Raw genomic sequence first — 19,431 nt, 5'->3', positions numbered from 1 at the left:
ATAATAGTCGAGAGAATGATTTATTTCAGCTTTTATTTCTTTCATCACATTCCCAGTGGGTCATACACTCAATTAGTATTTGGTAGCATTGCCTTTAAATTGTTTAACTTGGGTAAAACGTTTTGGGTAGCCTTTAAAAAGCTTCCCACAATAAGTTGGGTGAATTGTGGCCCATTCCTCCTGACAGAGCTGGTGTAACTGAGTCAGGTATGTAGGCCTCCTTGCTCGCACACGCTTTTTCATGGGATTTCACATTTTCTATGGGATTGAGGTCAGGGCTTTGTGAAGGCCACTCCAATACCTTGACTTTGAGCCATTTTGCCACACATTTGTAAGTATGCTTGGGGTCATTGTCCATTTGGAAGACCCATTTGCGACCAAGCTTAAACTTCCTGACTGATGTCTTGAGATGTTGCTTCAATATAACCACATAATTTCCCTCCCTCATGAAGCCATCTATTTTGAGAGGTGCACCAGTCCCTCCTGCAGCAAAGCACCCCCATATCATGATGCTGCCACCCCCGTGCTTCACGGTTGGGATGGTGTTCTTCGGCTTGCAAGCCTCCCCCTTTTTCCTCCAAATATAACAATGGTCATTATGGCCAAACAGTTATATTTTTGTTTCATCAGACCAGAGGACATTTCTCCAAAAAGTATGATCTTTGTTCCCATGTGCAGTTGCAAACAGTAGTCTGTCTTAATTATGGCGGTTTTGGAGCAGTGGCTTCTTCCTTGCTGAGCGGCCTTTCAGGTTATGTTGATATAGGACTCGTTTTACTGTGGATTTAGATACTTTTGTACCTGTTTCCTCCAGCATCTTCACAAGGTCTTTTTCTGTTGTTCTGGGATTGATTTGCACTTCTCGGACTCAAGTAGGTTAATCTCCAGGAGACAGAATTCCTGAGCGTTATGATGGCTGCCTGGTTCCATGGTGTTTATACTTGCGTACTATTGTTTGTACAAATTAACATGGTACCTTCAGGCATTTGGAAATTGCTCCCAAGGATGAATCAGACTTGTGGAGGTCTACAATATTTTTTTATAGGTCTTGGATGATTTTATTTTATTTTCCCATGATGTTGAGCAAAGAGGCACTGAGTTTGAAGGCAGGCTTTGAAATACATCCAGAGGTACACCTCCAATTGACTCAAATGATGTCAATTAGAATACCAGAAGCTTCTAATGCCATGACATCATTTTCTGGAATTTTCCAAGCTGTTTAAAGTCACAGTCAACTTAGTGTGTGTAAACTTCTGACCCACTGGAATTGTGACACAGTGAATCATAAGTTAAATAATCTGTCTGTAAACAATTGTTGGAAAAATGACTTGTGTCATGCACAAAGTAGATGTCCTAACCGACTTGCCAAAACTATAGTTTCTAAACAAGAAATTTGTGGAGTGGTTGAAAAACGAGTTTTAATGACTCCAACCTGAGTGTATTTAAACTTCTGACTTCAACTGTATCTCCCTGGCATATTACATAATTTATGCAGCAGCATACAAGACATTTTTGGACTTACCTTGATGTGCTGTGCTCACTGGAACAGGAAGGTGGCGCGACGGTCCTTCGTGGGCAAATTTTGTCGTCAAACTTTGTCATCAAAGACTGGCATTCTCTGGATTTAAGGTTCTTTCAAGACAACTGGGAACTTGGAAAAACAACAAGGTCGAATCATGATGATGTCAGTGATCTTCAGGTCGGAGCTCTAGAAAGAGGCGTGACTTCCTGATTTTGAGTTGGATGACCGTTCAAAACTTTTTTTCCCAGTTCCCAGCTGTCTTGAACTGCAGTCAGATTTCCCAGTTCCAAGTTTCCAGTTGTTTTGAGAGCAGCAGAAGACATGCTGGACGGACAGCATTGCTAATGCTGAATGTTTGTCATTTTAAACTTGGGAAAACAGGACCTTAAAACCATATTTGGCACCACACATCCACTCCACTGAATAGCAGGCTAGTGATTGCTTTGCAATGCTTGCATTTAGCCACTGATTCCTTCCAAACCACTCATTGTTGAATTTGCGATATCCAACTTGTTGTGTAATGTTTATGTCCTCTGGCCGATGAGCACAGATACATTTTATCGATAATTTCTCTTCATTATTTCTCTTCATATGACAAGTATTAAAAAGGATTTGCCAGTAGATTGTAGATTTGATTAATGATGATGACTTGTAGCTAAGATTTTGAAAGTATGATGTTGACATGATCAGTCCAGTGAAAGCTAGTGTAGATATGACGTGATTTGACGTAATTTTATCTGTGGCCAATTACCTTGAGCCTTCTTGGATGTGCACTTCTAATGTAACTCTAATTCAGTACCCAAAGGGCTTGAATTTTCAAGCTCTACCCTTAGATTTGGCAGTGACGCATTGTCCCCATGAGTGACAGTATACTGAGCCAATCGTGGCGCAACTAGAGAACATTACCAACCCCTATGCGCAATATTTTTCGCTGGCTGCCCCACCACAGAAAGCACTGAGCTAGGCTAAAACACCTGAATTTAGGAGCTGCCTTACACAAGAAAGCAAAAAAGAGACCATGTTTTTATGGAGGGTTTATTAAGTCAATAACAAAACTTTTTTTTACATTGTTTGCAAACTGATATGAGACACGTATTAATTCTAAAATAACATGCAAAACAGGCAACCCCCTCCCTGAATGACAGGTCGCCACTACGTGGAGTGTGGTTACATGCCTCCCTGAATGACAGGTCGCCACTACGTGGAGTGTGGTTACATGCCTCCCTGAATGACAGGTCGCCACTACGTGGAGTGTGGTTACATGCCAAAGGAAACACATATTCTGCTACAGTTCTATACTCTTAAAATGAGCTTGTTTCTAACCCCGCAGTTTGAGCCAAGGCTTGTATTTCACAAAGCATGATGATGATAATAATAATACACTTTATTTCTTTACCATCTTTCATAGAAGATATTGCAGTCCAGTGAGCTTTACAGATCAGGACTTAAACAGGTAAAAACATAGTGACAAATATTGAGGACATATTGACAAAAGAACAGGATCAACCAGGTAGACTTATTAAACCTGTTTAAGCACTCAGAAAAGAAAACATTACAGAGATACAGTATGTGTTTGATTTTCTGCTTTATTACTAGAAGATGTTTGGAATATTCAGTTGGTTATAGAGCCTATTTCAAGTGATTACATTTGGTTGATGACATAGGATTAGGATGAGCAAATGTGTTGTTATTTCAGAATGTGTAGAAAAGCTGAAAAGGAAATGTAAATCATTGATAATAGTTTCTGTGATACCTCTGTGTTTAACAAGGGGCAGTACGTGTGGATAGGCCTTCTTCATCAGATGGATAACCATGACACAATCATGACAATCAATGAAAATGTTGAGAGTAAAACGGATGATAGATTCAAAATGTGGCTTGCTCATTATAAACTCAAATTTAAGCAATGACACGCCAAGTGCATGATATGTAAACTTTGAAAGGACAAAATAAGTTATGTATGAGTTATATGCATGTCCCCCCATTTCTACCCCTTGATATGGACAGCCCAATACATTTGATTTGATTTTATGGTAACTTCACGCACGTAGCAACCTATGTAGCAACCTATGGTAAAGATCAACCGTTAACTACTTGAACTTTAATTCTCCTGAACATGGTGAGCACTTTGTTCTTGATCTCTTTAGTTTTCAGAGAGTAGACGATGGGGTTGAGACAGGGCGGGATGCACGAGGCCAGCGACAGGCTCAGTACGCGCAGGTCAGGGTCTGGTTTGATGCGCGCTAATAACCCGACCATGAAAATAGTCAGAACCGGAAAGAAGAATACCGCCACTAGAATGAGGTGCTCAGTGCAGGTGGCCAGCGCTTTCACACGACTCTCAACGCTTTTCATCCTGAACACAGCGATTAGAATACTCATGTATGACAGAATGATGAAGGACAGTGGGCCGAGGAGGATAACCAGGCTCAGAACTGAAGCCACAGCCCATTGCAGAGTGTTGTCATTACATGCCAGCCGAAACACTGGTGCGTAATCACAGAAATAGCTGTAGACGTTAACGGAATCGCAGTAGGACAGTCTGGTCATAATGGATGTGCTGAATATCGGTATACCAAGACAGAAGCACCAGATGACACCAAGAATACACGACATACTCGTCATGGTGTTGATGGAGCCGTGCCTCAGAGGGAAACATATGGCGATCATACGGTCATAGGCGAGCACGGCGATGGAGAACGATTCCATACTTAAGAAGGAATAATACACATACATCTGTACCATACACAGATTAAACGGCACAAAATTGTTCTTAGCAAGAAACGCCTTTAGCATACCGGGAATAATGCAAGTATTCAGCACCAGATCAACCACAGCTAGGTTACCAACCGCCATATACTTGGGATTGTGGAGGCGAAGGTCCACCGTTATTATATAGATCAGAAATGTGTTGAACACGACCGACACCACGTAAACGAAAGCGAGGAAGATGAAGTAGAGGTTGGCGAAGGGCAGGGAGGTGAAGCCGATGATGTAGAACCCCTGGGGGTGGATTAGAACGGAGGAGTCGTTCCATTGCAACCTGCGGAGGAATGTCATGGCTGAGCTGGTCCCGCACACCCGCGCTCCAGGTCTATGCATGCACAGACAAAAGCTTGCTCAGTTGATGCGTAAAACCTAAAAGGAGAGAACAAGAGAGAGAGAGATTTAACAACGTGTGGATCATAAGGACCCTATGAAAAACTAAACAACCAGATACATCCTGCATTCTTAATTCAACTTTTTTTTTTTTTTTTTACCTTAATTTAACTAGGCAAGTTAGGTTATGAACAAAGTATTATTTACAATGACAGCCTACCAAGGAACAGTGGGTTAACTGCCTTGTTCAGGGGAGAACAACAGCTTTTTACCTTGTCAGCTCATGAATTTGATCAAGCAACCTTTTGGTTACTCACACAATGCTCTAACCACTAGCCTACCAGCACCAACACTTTACATTTTACATTTAAGTCATTTAGCAGACGCTCTTATCCAGAGCGACTTACAGTCCAGAGGCCTATTTAATGTGGACTAGTCCTATTCTACTGTAAAGCCTAGGCCTATTTAATGTGGAATAGTCCTATTCTACTTCCACACTAAATAGCCTCTGCCTATTTAATGTGGAATATTCCTATTCTATTGCCCAGGCCTACTTACTGGGCACAGTGATATGATTCACAGCTGACTGTGGAGTTGATGGTCCATGGTTCAGTCTGCTGGCTGTGTTACTCAATGGCAGGTTCAGCTGGGAGAGTTGATGGTCTGGGTCTCTGTGCTGGTGGTCTGTGTTCCACCACAGGTTCAGCTGGGAGAGTTGATGGTCTGGGTCTCTGTGCTGGCTGTGTTCCACCAGAGGTTCAGGTAGTAGAGTTGATCGTTCAGGACTGTCTGTTGGCTGTGTTCCACCACAGGTTTAGGTGGTGTGAGAGACTATCTCTCTGACTCTCTGTCCCTGAATCCTGCAGTAACACCAACAGCTGCATCTCTGCTGCTCTGTCCACTATACGTATATAAACCCAAAACTGTCCCCAAGAGATGTCATTAAGGAAGTTATTATCTTATGTGAGAGTTTACTTTAACGGATCCTTGGAGAATTCAACATAATGGAGTTATTAGTTACATGTATGTCTTCAAAAACAACCCACACATGACAAACCCACTTAATGAAGCTAAATATCAAGGCCTAATTATCCGTTTTTGGTCGTTAGATAATGAGAGTAAAACCCGACATAGAGCATCTTGTGGTAAGGGATTTAACTAATTGTTGTTGTTCTGTTGTTCTCCTGTTGATTCGCTTGGTTGTCTTTCCTCATCATTGTAGAACAAGTAGCCATAGAAAGGTTAAACAAATCATATCAAACTAGATTTCTAAGTGTTTAAATCAACAGCACAAATAGGCCTACAGAGCGCCACGGCCCTGCTTGTCAGAGACAAACTCAGTTTATGAGACTGACACATACAGTGCCCTCTCTAATTATTGGCACAGTGAAGCATTTTTTATTATTTTGGCTCTATGCTCCAAAAATTAAGATTTGAAATCAAACATTGACTATGAGATTACAGTACAGACTGTCATCTTTAATTTCATCCACATTGGAAGAACAATTTAGAAATTAAAGCACTGATATGATGACATGACTTGCTGTCCTATGATATGATGACATGACATGCTGAAGGGTCCTGTCCTATGATATGATGACATGACATGCTGAAGGGTCCTGTCCTATGATATGATGTCATGACATGCTGAAGGGTCCTGTCCTATGATATGATGACATGACATGCTGAAGGGTCCTGTCCTATGATGTGATGACATGACATGCTGAAGGGTCCTGTCCTATGATGTGATGACATGACATGCTGAAGGGTCCTGTCCTATGATGTGATGACATGACATGCTGAAGGGTCCTGTCCTATGATATGATGACATGACATGCTGAAGGGTCCTGTCCTATGATATGATGACATGACATGCTGAAGGGTCCTGTCCTATGATGTGATGACATGACATGCTGAAGGGTCCTGTCCTATGATATGATGACATGACATGCTGAAGGGTCCTGTCCTATGATGTGATGACATGACATGCTGAAGGGTTCTGTCCTATGATATGATGACATGACATGCTGAAGGGTCCTGTCCTATGATATGATGACATGACATGCTGAAGGGTTCTGTCCTATGATATGATGACATGACATGCTGAAGGGTCCTGTCCTATGATATGATGACATGACATGCTGAAGGGTCCTGTCCTATGATATGATGACATGACATGCTGAAGGGTCGCGTCCTATGAAGCAGATTACTGCTGCTTTTACAGCATCTCTACCTAAGTTACGTTTTAGTCTGTGTGTGTGTGCTTCAAACAATTACACACACACACACACAGAGAGAGCCCCTTACTCCTGGGCATTGAGCACACTTCATGAAGCCCTCATTGACTTTAATGAGCAGTAATTATAAAGGGAAACACAGAACACACACAAACTCTCACACTCTCTCACACACACACACACACACACACACACACACACACACACACACACACACACACACACACACACACACACACACACACACACACACACACACCACAGAAACAGTAGCACTCTGCTGGTGTAACCCTTAGGAAGGCCAGAGGTTAACCTCCCCTCTGACCAACAGTAAGGACTCTGCTGGTGTAACCCTTAGGAAGGCCAGTGGTTAACCTCCCCACAATCATCTCCTTTGTCTTGATCACGTTGAGGGAGAGGTTGTTGGCTTGGCACCACACGGCCGTGTCTCTGACCTCCTCCCTAGAGGCTGTCTCGTCGTTGTCGGTGATCAGGCCTACCACTGATGTGTTATCAGCAAACTTAATGATGTTGTTGGAGTCGTGCCTGGCCGTGCAGTCATTAGTGAACAGGGAGTACAGGAGAGGACTGAGCACGCACCCTTGAGGGGTCCATGTGTTGAGGATCAGCGTTGTAGATGTGTTGTTACCTTCCCTTACCACCTGTTGGTGGCCCGTCAGGAAGTCCAGGATCCAGTTGAAGAGGGAGGTGTTTAGTCCCAGGATCCTTAGCTTGTGATGAGCTTTGAGGGCACTATGGTGTTGAACACTGAGCTGTTGTCAATGAATAGCATTCTCAAGTAGGTGTTCCTTTTGTCCAGGTGGGAAAGGGCAGTGTGGAGTGCAATAGAGATTGCATCATCTGTGGATCTGTTTGGGCGATATGCAAATTGGAGTGGGTCTAGTGTTTCTGGGATAATGGTGTTGATGTGAGCCATTACCAGCCTTTCAAAGCACTTCATGACTACGGACGTGAGTGCTACGGGTCTGTAGTCATTTAGGCAGGTTGTCTTAGTGTTCATGGGCACAGGGACTATGTTTGTCTGCTTGAAACATGTTGGTATTACAGACTCAATCAGGGACATGTTGAAAATGTCAGTGATGACACCTGCCAGTTGGTCAGCACATGCCCGGAGCACACGTCCTGGTAATCAAATCAAATGTATTTATAAAGCCCTTCGTACATCAGCTGATATCTCAAAGTGCTGTACAGAAACCCAGCCTAAAACCCCAAACAGCAAGCAATGCAGGTGTAGAAGCACGGTGGCTAGGAAGAACTCCCTAGAAAGGCAAAAACCTAGGAAGAAACCTAGAGAGGAACCAGGCTATGAAGGGTGGTCAGTCTTCTTCTGGCTGTGCCGGGTGGAGATTATAACAGAACATGGCCAAGATGTTCAAATGTTCATAAATGACCAGCATGGTCAAATAATAATAATCACAGTAGTTGTCGAGGGTGCAGCACCTCAGGAGTAAATGTCAGTTGGCTTTTCATAGCCGATCATTAAGAGTATCTCTACCGCTCCTGCGGTCTCTAGAGAGTTGAAAACAGCAGGTCTGGGACAGGTAGCACGTCCGGTGAACAGGTCAGGGTTCCATAGCCGCAGGCAGAACAGTTGAAACTGGAGCAGCAACACGGCCAGGTGGACTGGGGACAGCAAGGAGTCATCATGTCAGGTCGTCCTGAGGCATGGTCCTAGGGCTCAGGTCCTCCGAGAGAGAGAAAGAAAGAGAGAAAGAGAGAATTAGAGAGAGCATACTTAAATTCACACAGGACACCGGATAAGACAGAAGTACTCCAGATATAACAAACTGACCCTACCCCCCCGACACATAAACTAATGCAGCATAAATACTGGAGGCTGAGACTGGAGAGGTCAGGAGACACTGTGGCCCCATCCGATGATACCCCCGGACAGGGCCAAACAGGAAGGATATAACCCCACCCACTTTGCCAAGGCACAGCCCCCACACCACTAGAGGGATATCTTCAACCACCAACTTACCATCCTGAGACAAGGCCGAGTATAGCCCACAAAGATCTCCGCCACGGCACAACCCAAGGGGGGGGCGCCAACCCAGACAGGAAGATCACGTCAGTGACTCAACCCACTCAAGTGGGTTGAGGGACGGCATGAAAGAGCACCAGTAAGCCAGTGACTCAGCCCCTGTAATAGGGTTAGAGGCAGAGAATCCCAGTGGAGAGAGGGGAACCGACCAGGCAGAGACAGCAAGGGCGGTTCGTTGCTCCAGAGCCTTTCCATTCACCTTCACACTCCTGGGCCAGACTACACTCAATCATAGGACCTACTGAAGAGATGAGTCTTCAATAAAGACTTAAAGGTTGAGACCGAGTCTGCGTCTCTCACATGGGTAGGCACACCATTCCATAAAAATGGAGATCTATAGGAGAAAGCCCTGCCTCCAGCTGTTTGCTTAGAAATTCTAGGGACAATTAGGAGGCCTGCGTCTTGTGACCGTAGCGTACGTGTAGGTATGTACGGCAGGACCAACTCGGAAAGATAGGTAGGAGCAAGCCCATGTAACGCTTTGTAGGTTAACAGTAAAACCTTGAATTCAGCCCTTGCCTTAACAGGAAGCCAGTGTAGGGATGCTAGCACTGGAGTAATATGATCAATTTTTGGGGTTCTAGTCAGGATTCTAGCAGCCGTATTTAGCACTAACTGAAGTTTATTTAGTGCTTTATCCGGGTAGCCGGAAAGTAGAGCATTGCAGTAGTCTAACCTAGAAGTAACAAAAGCATGGATTAATTTTTCGGCATCATTTTTGGACAGAAAATGTCTGATTTTTGCAATGTTACGTAGATGGAAAAAAGCTGTCCTTGAAACAGTCTTGATATGTTCGTCAAAAGAGAGATCAGGGTCCAGAGTAACGCCGAGGTCCTTCACAGTTTTATTTGAGACGACTTTACAACCATCAAGATGAATTGTCAGATTTAACAGAAGATCTCTTTGTTTCTTGGGACCTAGAACAAGCATCTCTGTTTTGTCCGAGTTTAAAAGTAGAAAGTTTTCAGCCATCCACTTCCTTATGGCTGAAACACAGGCTTCTAGCGAGGGCAATTTTGGGGCTTCACCATGTTTCATTGAAATGTACAGCTGTGTGTCATCCGCATAGCAGTGAAAGTTAACATTATGTTTTCGAATGACATCCCCAAGAGGTAAAATATATAGTGAAAACAATAGTGGTCCTAAAACGGAACCTTGAGGAACACCGAAATGTACAGTTGATTTGTCAGAGGGCAAACCATTCACAGAGACAAACTGATATCTTTCCGACAGATAAGATCTAAACCAGGCCAGAACTTGTCCGTGTAGACCAATTTGGGTTTCCAATCTCTCCACAAGAATGTGGTGATCGATGGTATCAAAGGCAGCACTAAGGTCTAGTAGCACGAGGACAGATGCAGAGCCTCGGTCTGACGCCATTAAAAGGTAATTTACCACCTCCACAAGTGCAGTCTCAGTGCTATGATGGGGTCTAAAACCAGGCTGAAGCATTTCGTATACATTGTTTGTCTTCAGGAAGGCAGTGAGTTGCTGTGCAACAGCTTTTTCTAAACTTTTTGAGAGGAATGGAAGATTCGATATAGGCCGATAGTTTTTTATATTTTCTGGGTCAAGGTCTGGCTTTTTCAAGAGAGGCTTTATTCCTGCCACTTTTAGTGAGTTTGGTACACATCCGGTGGATAGAGAGCCGTTTATTATGTTCAACATAGGAGGGCCAAGCACATGAAGCAGCTCTTTAAGTAGTTTAGTTGGAATATGGTCCAGTATGCAGCTTGAAGGCTTAGAGGCCATGATTATTTCCATCATTGTGTCAAGAGATATAGTACTAAAACACTTAAGTGTCTCTCTTGATCCTAGGTCCTGGCAGAGTTGTGCAGACTCAGGACAGCTGAGCTTTGGAGGAATACGCAGATTTAATGAGGAGTCCGTAATTTGCTTTCTAAATAATCATGATCTTTTCCTCAAAGAAGTTCATGAATTTATTACTGCTGAAGTGAAAGCCATCCTCACTTGGCGAATGCTGCTTTTTAATTAGCTTTGCGACAGTATCAAAAAGAAATTTTGGATTATTCTTATTTTCCTCAATTAAGTTGGAAAAATAGGATGATCGAGCAGCAGTGAGGGCTCTTCGATACTGCATGGTACTGTCTTTCCAAGCTAGTCGGAAGACTTCCAGTTTGGTGTGGCGCCATTTCCGTTCCAATTTTCTGGAAGCTTACTTCAGAGCTCGGGTATTTTCTGTATACCAGGGAGCTAGTTTCTTATGACAAATCTTTTTAGTTTTTAGGGGTGCAACTGCATCTAAGGTATTGTGCAAGGTTAAATTGAGTTCCTCAGTTAGGTGGTTAACTGATTTTTGTCCTCTGACGTCCTTGGGTAGGCAGAAGGAGTCTGGAAGGACATCAAGGAATCTTTGTGTTGTCTGAGAATTTATAGCACGACTTTTGATGCTCCTTGGTTGGGGTCTGAGCAGATTATTTGTTACGATTGCAAACATAATAAAATGGTGGTCCGATAGTCCAGGATTATGAGGAAAAACATTAAGATCTACAACATTTATTCCATGGGACAAAACTAGGTCCAGAGTATGACTGTGGCAGTGAGTAGGTGAGTAGGTCCAGAGACATGTTGGACAAAACCTCGATGATGGCTCCGAAAGCCTTTTGGAGTGGGTCTGTGGACTTTTCCATGTGAATATTAAAATCACCAAAAATGTGAATATTATCTGCTATGACTACAAGGTCCGATAGGAATTCAGGGAACTCAGTGAGGAACGCTGTATATGGCCCAGGAGGCCTGTAAACAGTAGCTATAAAAAGGGATTGAGTAGGCTGCATAGATTTCATGACTAGAAGCTCAAAAGACGAAAATGTCATTTTCTTTTTTGTAAATAGAAATTTGCTATCGTAAATGTTAGCAACACCTCTGCCTTTGCGGGATGCACATGGGATATGGTCACTAGTGTAACCAGGAGGAGAGGCCTCATTTAACACAGTAAATTCATCAGGCTTAAGCCATGTTTCAGTCAGGCCAATCACATCAAGATTATGATCAGTGATTAGTTCATTGACTATAACTACCTTTGAAGTGAGGGATCTAACATTAAGTAGCCCTATTTTGAGATGTGAGGTATCACGATCTCTTTCAATAATGGCAGGAATGGAGGAGGTCTTTATCCTAGTGAGATTGCTAAGGCGAACACCACCATGTTTAGTTTTGCCCAACCTAGGTTGAGGCACAGACACAGTCTCAATGGGGATAGCTGAGCTGACTACACTGACTATGCTGGTGGCAGACTCCACTAAGCTGGCAGGCTGGCTAACAGCCTGCTGCCTGGCCTGCACCCTATTTCATTGTGGAGCTAGAGGAGTTAAAGCCCTGTCTATGTTGGTAGATAAGATGAGAGCACCCCTCCAGCTAGGATGGAGTCCGTCACTCCTCAGCAGGCCAGGCTTGGTCCTGTTTGTGGGTGAGTCCCAGAAAGAGGGCCAATTATCTACAAATTCTATCTTTTGGGAGGGGCAGAAAACAGTTTTCAACCAGCGATGAGTTGTGAGACTCTGCTGTAGAGCTCATCACTCCCCCTAGTAATCCGTCTGGCCCCGCAGCCTTGTGTATGTTGACCTGTTTAACAGTAACAGCCTCAGCCTGTCAAACAGCCTCAGCCTGTCATGAACAGTAACAGCATCAGCCTGTCATTAACAGTAACAGCCTCAGCCTGTAATCAACAGTAATTCATATTTTCTGTGTCCCTTCTTTTCTTCATCTTCCTCCTCCTTTCCTCACTTTTTCTGCTGACCTCAGCCCTAAATCCTGCTCCTGTGACCTTAGAAAATCACTCAGCTGAAGAAAGCCATTTACTTGGAGAGAAGGAGGGAGGGATAGAGGGAGAGAGTGGGGAAAGAACGAGAGGGAGGGAGGGAGGGAGGGAGGGAGGGAGGGAGGGAGGGAGGGAGGGAGGGAGGGAGGGAGGGAGGGAGGGAGGGAGGGAAAGAGAGAGATGGAGGGAGTATAGAAGGTCCAGAGAGAGGAAAGAGGGGATAGAGGGAAGAAAGGTCAGAGGAAGGGGATGTGTCTGTACTGAGAGGGAGAAGGAGAGAAGTGCACATGTCATCAAGCTGGCAAATGGGCCAGACACCACCAGGACCATTACTTGAAGAGTGTTTTGAAATGTAAGCACAGATGTCCTTGTCATTAAAGGCTGTGGGGCTGATTTCAACTGGCACAGGGTCTCCAATGAGGCGAACAGACACACACAGCTCAGCTAAAACACACAATGACACCAATCACTCTCTTTTTTTCTCTCCCGGTCTCTCTCTCACCATCTCTCTCTTTCTCTTCTCACTCCCTCTTTCTTTCTCTCTCTCTCTCTCTCTCTCTTTCTCTCTCTCACCACCTCTCTTTTTCTCTCTATGTCTCTTAAGCCGAAGTTGTTTTCCTGTTGTTCTTCATACAGTTTCAGTTTCTCAGTAAAGTGTTTTTTGCTTCATTATTGATGTGTTTTTTCTCTGTGCTAATGCATTCCCTTTGACACACACACACACACTGACATGTGCTTGCGACAGGACCAAATGCACAGGCATTACAGTTTTTCTCAATTGCTAAAACACAATTTCTGAAACCTTGCTCTATTTCCTGAAAACATTAAACACTAAACCTCATCTTCAAGCACTATTTACATAACCTCTGACTCCTCTCGCAAAATGAAACATTCGCCTCAAAACAGTTTTACCTGTGTTCAAAATCAAACACTGCTCTCAAATCATAAACAAAGTGATCAAAATGATATACACTCTCAAGCAGTCAGTAAACAATACACCTAAAAATATAAAACGCATTGTTTAAAACAAAAACTATTCTCAGCGAGAAGTATGAAAATATGAATATTTTTCCGTCATTATCTTTTGATGAACGAAAACATGTTCTATCATAGTAGCTCAAAATTGATCAGAAATTACTACTCTGCTTTGCTCTTTGCAATTTAGTTTTTTGTTCTTCCTCCTCCTTGTACCCCTATTTTTACAGTACTGTACCCTGCATCTCACAAACTTGTCCTTTGTCTCTGTGATACTGTAATTGTTGTTCTTTGTTGATATGAACCTGCAACCAGTCAAAATCTATTGAGCAGTCAGTACTGTTAATAAATGGAAAGCACAATGTTCAGGGCCATACAATTTGTCCATTGTACAGTATACAGCCTACAATGCACTGCACTACAGTGTACAATACTAAAAGGGACAAAAATCAAAGGAGTAAACATGTGATCAATGTGCTTCTTCTTGTCTTTGGGCTTCTTGTCTTTGGGCTGGACTTCGTCGACATCACAAGCAATATTGTCCCTCCTGAGGCAACGGGGGAAGAAGACTCTTGTGTGCCGTATCCAGCCCTGACATGATTCCTCACCTATATCACCACAGGCTAAATCCATGGCTTGCAGCAGATTTACTCTGGTGTAGGGTTGTCTATCATACACTTTCCATCTCCAAGAGGAGATAAACTCCTCAATCGGATTCAGGAAAGGCGAGTATGGAGGGAGGTACAAGTTCATAAACTGCCCATTGATGTTAAACCATTCCCTTACCTGAGCAGCTCGGTGGAAACTGACATTGTCCCACACTATCACATAGGTGAGAATGGGATTCTCATTTAGCTCTTGACCCTGCTGCTCTTGAACCTGCTGCTCAAATAAAATATCTCTTAGATTGGCAATAAATCTTAGAAGGTGCTGGGTGTTATATGGCCCGAGTGTAACATGGTGATGTAGAACACCATGGTTGCTGATAGCAGCACAGATTGTGACATTGCCACCTCGTTGACCAGGGACTTCAACAATGGCCCGCTGTCCAATCATGTTTCGGCCTCTCCTTCTCCTCTTTGTTAGATTGAAGCCTGCTTCATTGACAAAGATGAACTCATGGGGTCTGTCCAAGGATTCCAAGTCAAATATTGTCTGTGTAGAAATACAATATACTGTATGTAGGATTTTGTAAGTCGTACAGAGACAGTGCTATACTGTAGAGTACAATTAGGCTTCTGATTCACATACATTGTATGCACTGAAGAGTAATGTCATTCACATAGTATGTGTTAGTACTGTAGACAATCTGGATTACAGTAAATGTTTCTGAATGTACACCTACTTGCACATACTGAGCTCGCAGTTCTTTCACCCTTGGTGAGTTGCGCTCAAAAGGTACTCTGTATACTTGTTTCATCCGGATCCTGTTACGATGGAGGACACGGTCAATTGTGGAAATGCTCACACTGTCGATTCCCTGGAAGTGTGTGTTGTCTTGTATCACTCGTTCCTGGATTTCTCTGAGTCGTATTGCATTATCTTGAAGGACCATGCCAACTATAACGGCCTCTTGCTCCCGAGTGAATATAGCTGTCCTTCCACCTGCATGTTGGCAGCATTGCAATTCTATAAAAAGTAGTTGTGCAGTTACAAAACATTCATGCAGTACAATACATACAGTGATTAACTTTACAAATGAAACAGCTGCATATAGTGTAGTACAGTAAATTTGCAATTACAAAAATACAGTAGTATACTGTACCTGTTCTCTTCTCTGAATGTCCTTACTATGGTGGACACAGAAAATCGTCTCAAATTGGGTTGCACTCTAAGTCCTGCTTCCCTCATTGTCAGTTTTTGGACAAGAACATGGTCTATAACTGTTGCTCGAATTTCATCAGATATTTCCACTCTTTGTCTTCCTCTTCGTCCTCCTCTTCCTCTTTCTTGCCCTCCTCCTCCTCCTCGTCGCCCACCTCGCATACGCAGTCGTCCTCGTCCTCTCACATTGTTTCTTCTATCCATTCTCAGACTTTCTCCTTCCCACCTTCAACAACCTGTTTGCTCTCTGAACTGGCTTATATTGGTTGTGTCGCATCATTTGAAACAGGTTAAATCAAATTTGAGTGGTTGTGTTCAATCAATGACATGTGTTCTCTATTTGTATTTGATTGTTGCCACTTGTGTTTACCGGTATGGATGACATGTGCATTAGAGTGCAGAATGTGTTTTGAAAATGAGAATGTGTTTAGAGTTTTGCTGAAAAGTCTAAGTGAGATCTGCAGATTGTGTTTTACCATGTGAAATGGTTTAAGGTATTGACAACAGACTGCATAATTAGCTAAATGAGTCCAGGCAACTGAGAACTTTGTTCAGCCAATGGGTTTTAATGTTTTAGCAATTGAGAAAAACTTTAATATGTGTGTGTGTGTGTGTGTGTGTGTGTGTGTGTGTGTGTGTGTGTGTGTGTGTGTGTGTGTGTGTGTGTGTGTGTGTGTGTGTGTGTGTGTGTGTGTGTGTGTGTGTGTGTGTGTGTGTGTGTGTGTGTGTGTGTGTGTGTGTGTGTGTGTGTGTTATTCACTACCTCTGTTTTTGCTCCTAGTATATTTCAGTGATAAAACCCTTCACAACAGCAGGCAACATGCTCACTCAGAAGTGCATGTCCTTCTAATGAATGGTGCAGTGAATCCTCCTTTAATCCATGACACTGTTTGGGACAGCACTCTTTTCAAAGATATTCCTCTAATGTGTATTATCATGTCAAAATCAATCTGTCAAATATATTCATTGTTCATATCTCACCAGCCCCTACATAAGACACAACAGTGTTCTACAGTGCATTTGAAAAGTATTCAAACCCCGTCACTTTTCCCACATTTTGTTACCTTACAGCCTTTTTCTAAAATTGATTAAATATCATTTTTTCCTCATCAATCTACAAACAATATCCCATAATGGCTGTAACGTAACAAAATGTGAAGGGGTCTGAATACTTTCAGTATATATTGTATATCACCCCATAAAAACGGACATCCTCTTCCATATTCTGTGTGCTTAGGGTCGTTGTCCTGTTGGAAGGTGAATCTTTGCCCCAGTCAGAGCTCCTGAGCGCTCGAGAGAAGGTTTTCATCAAGGATCTCTCTGTACTTTGCTCCGTTCATCTTTCCCTCGATCCTGACTAGTCCCCCAGTTCCCCCCACAGCATGATGCTTCCACCACCGTGCTTCACCGGAGGGATGGTGCCAGGTTTTCCTCCAGGCATGACACTTGGTATTCAGGCCGAAGAGTTCAATCTTGATTTCATCAGACCAGATAATCTTGTATGTCATGGTCTGAGAATGCTTTAGGTGCGTTTTGGCAAACTCCAAGCGGGCTGTCATGTGAGAATATATAAGTATAAAATATATGGATGAGCAGTGACAGAGCGGCTAAGATGCAATAGATAGTAAAGAATAGATCGTGAAGGATACAGTACATACAGTTGAAGTCGGAGGTTTACATTCACCTTAGCCAAATACATTTAAACGCAGTTTTTCACAATTCATGACATTTAATCAGAGTAGAAATTCCCTGTCTTAGGTCAGTTAGGATCACCACTTGATTTTAAGAATGTGAAATGTCAGAATAATAGTAGAGAGAATGATTTATTTCAGCTTTCATTTCTTTTATCACACACCCAGTAGGTCAGAAGTTTACATACACTGAATTAGTATTTGGTAGCATTGCCTTTGAAACGTTTTGGGTAGCCTTCCACAAGCTTTACACAATAAGTTGGGGGAATGTTGGCCCATTCCTCCTGACAGAGCTGGTGTAACTGAGTCAAGTTTGTAGGCCTCCTTGCTCGCACACGCTTTTTCAGTTCTGCCAACAAATGTTCTATAGGATTGAGGTCAGGGCTTTGTGATGGCCACTCCAATACCTTGACTTTGTTGTCCTTAAGACATTTTGCCACAACTTTGGAAGTATGCTTGGGGTCATTGTCCATTTGGAAGACCCATTTGCGACCAAGCTTTAACTTCTTGACTGATGTCTTGAGATGTACTTCAATATATCCACATCATTTTCCCTCCCTCATGATGCCATCTATTTCGTGAACTGCACCAGTCCCTCCTGCAGCAAAGCACCCCAACAACATGATGCTGCCACCCCCGTGCTTCACAGTTGGGATGGTGTTCTTCGGCTTGCAAGCCTCCCCCTTTTTCTTCCAAACATAATGATAGTCATTATGGCCAAACAGTTATATTTTTGTTTCATCAGACCAGAGGACATTTCTACAAAAAGTACAATCTTTGTCCCCATGTGCAGTTGCAAACCGTAGTCTGGCTTTTTTATGGCGGTTTTGGAGCAATGGCTTCTTCCTTGCTGAGCGGCCTTCCAGGTTATGTCGATATAGGACTCGTTTTACTGCGGATATAGATACTTTTGTACCTGTTTCCTACAACATCTTCACAAGATCCTTTGCTGTTGTTCTGGGATTGATTTGCACTTTTCGCACCAAAGTATGTTCATCTCAAGGAGACAGAAAGCGTCTCCTTCCTGAGCGGTATGACGGCTGCGTGTTCCCATGGTGTTTATACTTGCGTACTATTGTTTGTACAGATGAACGTGGTACCTTCAGGCGTTTGGAAATTGCTCCCAAGGATGAACCAGACTTGTGGAGGTCTACAATTTTTTTATGAGGTCTTGGCTGATTTCTTTTGATTTTCCCATGATGTCAAGCAGAGGCACTGAGTTTGAAGGTAGGCCTTGAAATGCATCCACAGGTACACCTCCAATTGACTCAAATGTTGTCATTTTGCCTATCAGAAGCTTCTAAAGCCATGACATACATTTCTGGAATTTTCCAAGCTGTTGAAAGGCACAGTCAACTTAGTGTATGTAAACTTCTGACCCACTGGAATTGTGATACAGTGAAGTATAAGTGAAATAATCTGTCTGTAAACAATTGTTGGAAAAATGACTTGTGTCATGGACAAAGTAGATGTCCTAACCGACTTGCCAAAACGATAGTTTGTTAACAAGAAATGTGTGGAGTGGTTGAAAAACGAGTTTTAAGAAATGTGTGGAGTGGTTGAAAAACGAGTTTTAATGACTCCAACCTAAGTGTATGTAAACTTCCAACTTACACTGTACACATGAGATGAGTAATGCGAGATATGTAAACATTCTTAAAGTGGCAGAATTTATTCTTAACTGACTTAACTGACCTGTCAGAGTGAATGTCATTCCAAATAATGTGGTCTATAGTAGTCATTGTTCAAACCTGAACACATACACTCCTAGAATCTGTAATAATTCTTGCATTTTATTTATTATTTATTTATTTTATTTAACCTTTATTTAACTAGATAAGTCAGCTTAGAGCAAATTCTTATTTACAATGATGGCTTACCCCGGCCAAACCCTAACTCGGATGATGCTGGGCCAATCGTGCGCCGCCCTATGGGACTCCAAATCACGGCCGGTTGTGATACAGCCTGGAATTTAACCAGGGTCTGTAGTGACGCCTCTAGCACTGAGATGCAGTGGCTTAGACCGATGCGCCATTCGGGAGCAGAATTGTATGTGATACTAAAGAGCCAGATAAGGTTTCTATGTTAAGGAAACCAATGCTTAGTTTTGATATTTCGGCTACTAAATGTGAAAGTCTTTAATGAAGAATATCTTTGAAAACATTTCAAGTGATTGAACCAACTTAATTTCTTGATTTAGAGGATTTTTTTTTAATGATTTGTTACCCAATTGAATA

The 19,431-nt window shown here is 42.8% G+C and overlaps 1 protein-coding gene across 1 annotated transcript; it reads right to left on the bottom strand.

The window, feature by feature from the left end:
• Window positions 1-3,601: 3,601 nt before the first annotated feature.
• LOC139551903 (olfactory receptor 1M1-like) lies at window positions 3,602-4,622 on the bottom strand. Its single transcript, XM_071363240.1, has one exon. The coding sequence runs from the start codon at window positions 4,580-4,582 to the stop codon at window positions 3,602-3,604; it is 981 nt and encodes a 326-aa protein (XP_071219341.1). The 5' UTR covers window positions 4,583-4,622.
• Between the last annotated feature and the right edge of the window lie 14,809 nt (window positions 4,623-19,431).

The sequence above is a fragment of the Salvelinus alpinus genome, chromosome 24 (genome assembly GCF_045679555.1).
Source record: "Salvelinus alpinus chromosome 24, SLU_Salpinus.1, whole genome shotgun sequence".
Taxonomy (NCBI): Eukaryota; Metazoa; Chordata; class Actinopteri; order Salmoniformes; family Salmonidae; genus Salvelinus; species Salvelinus alpinus.
Note: the sequence above shows the minus strand (reverse complement) of the source record. Positions and strands in the feature narration are given on the sequence as shown.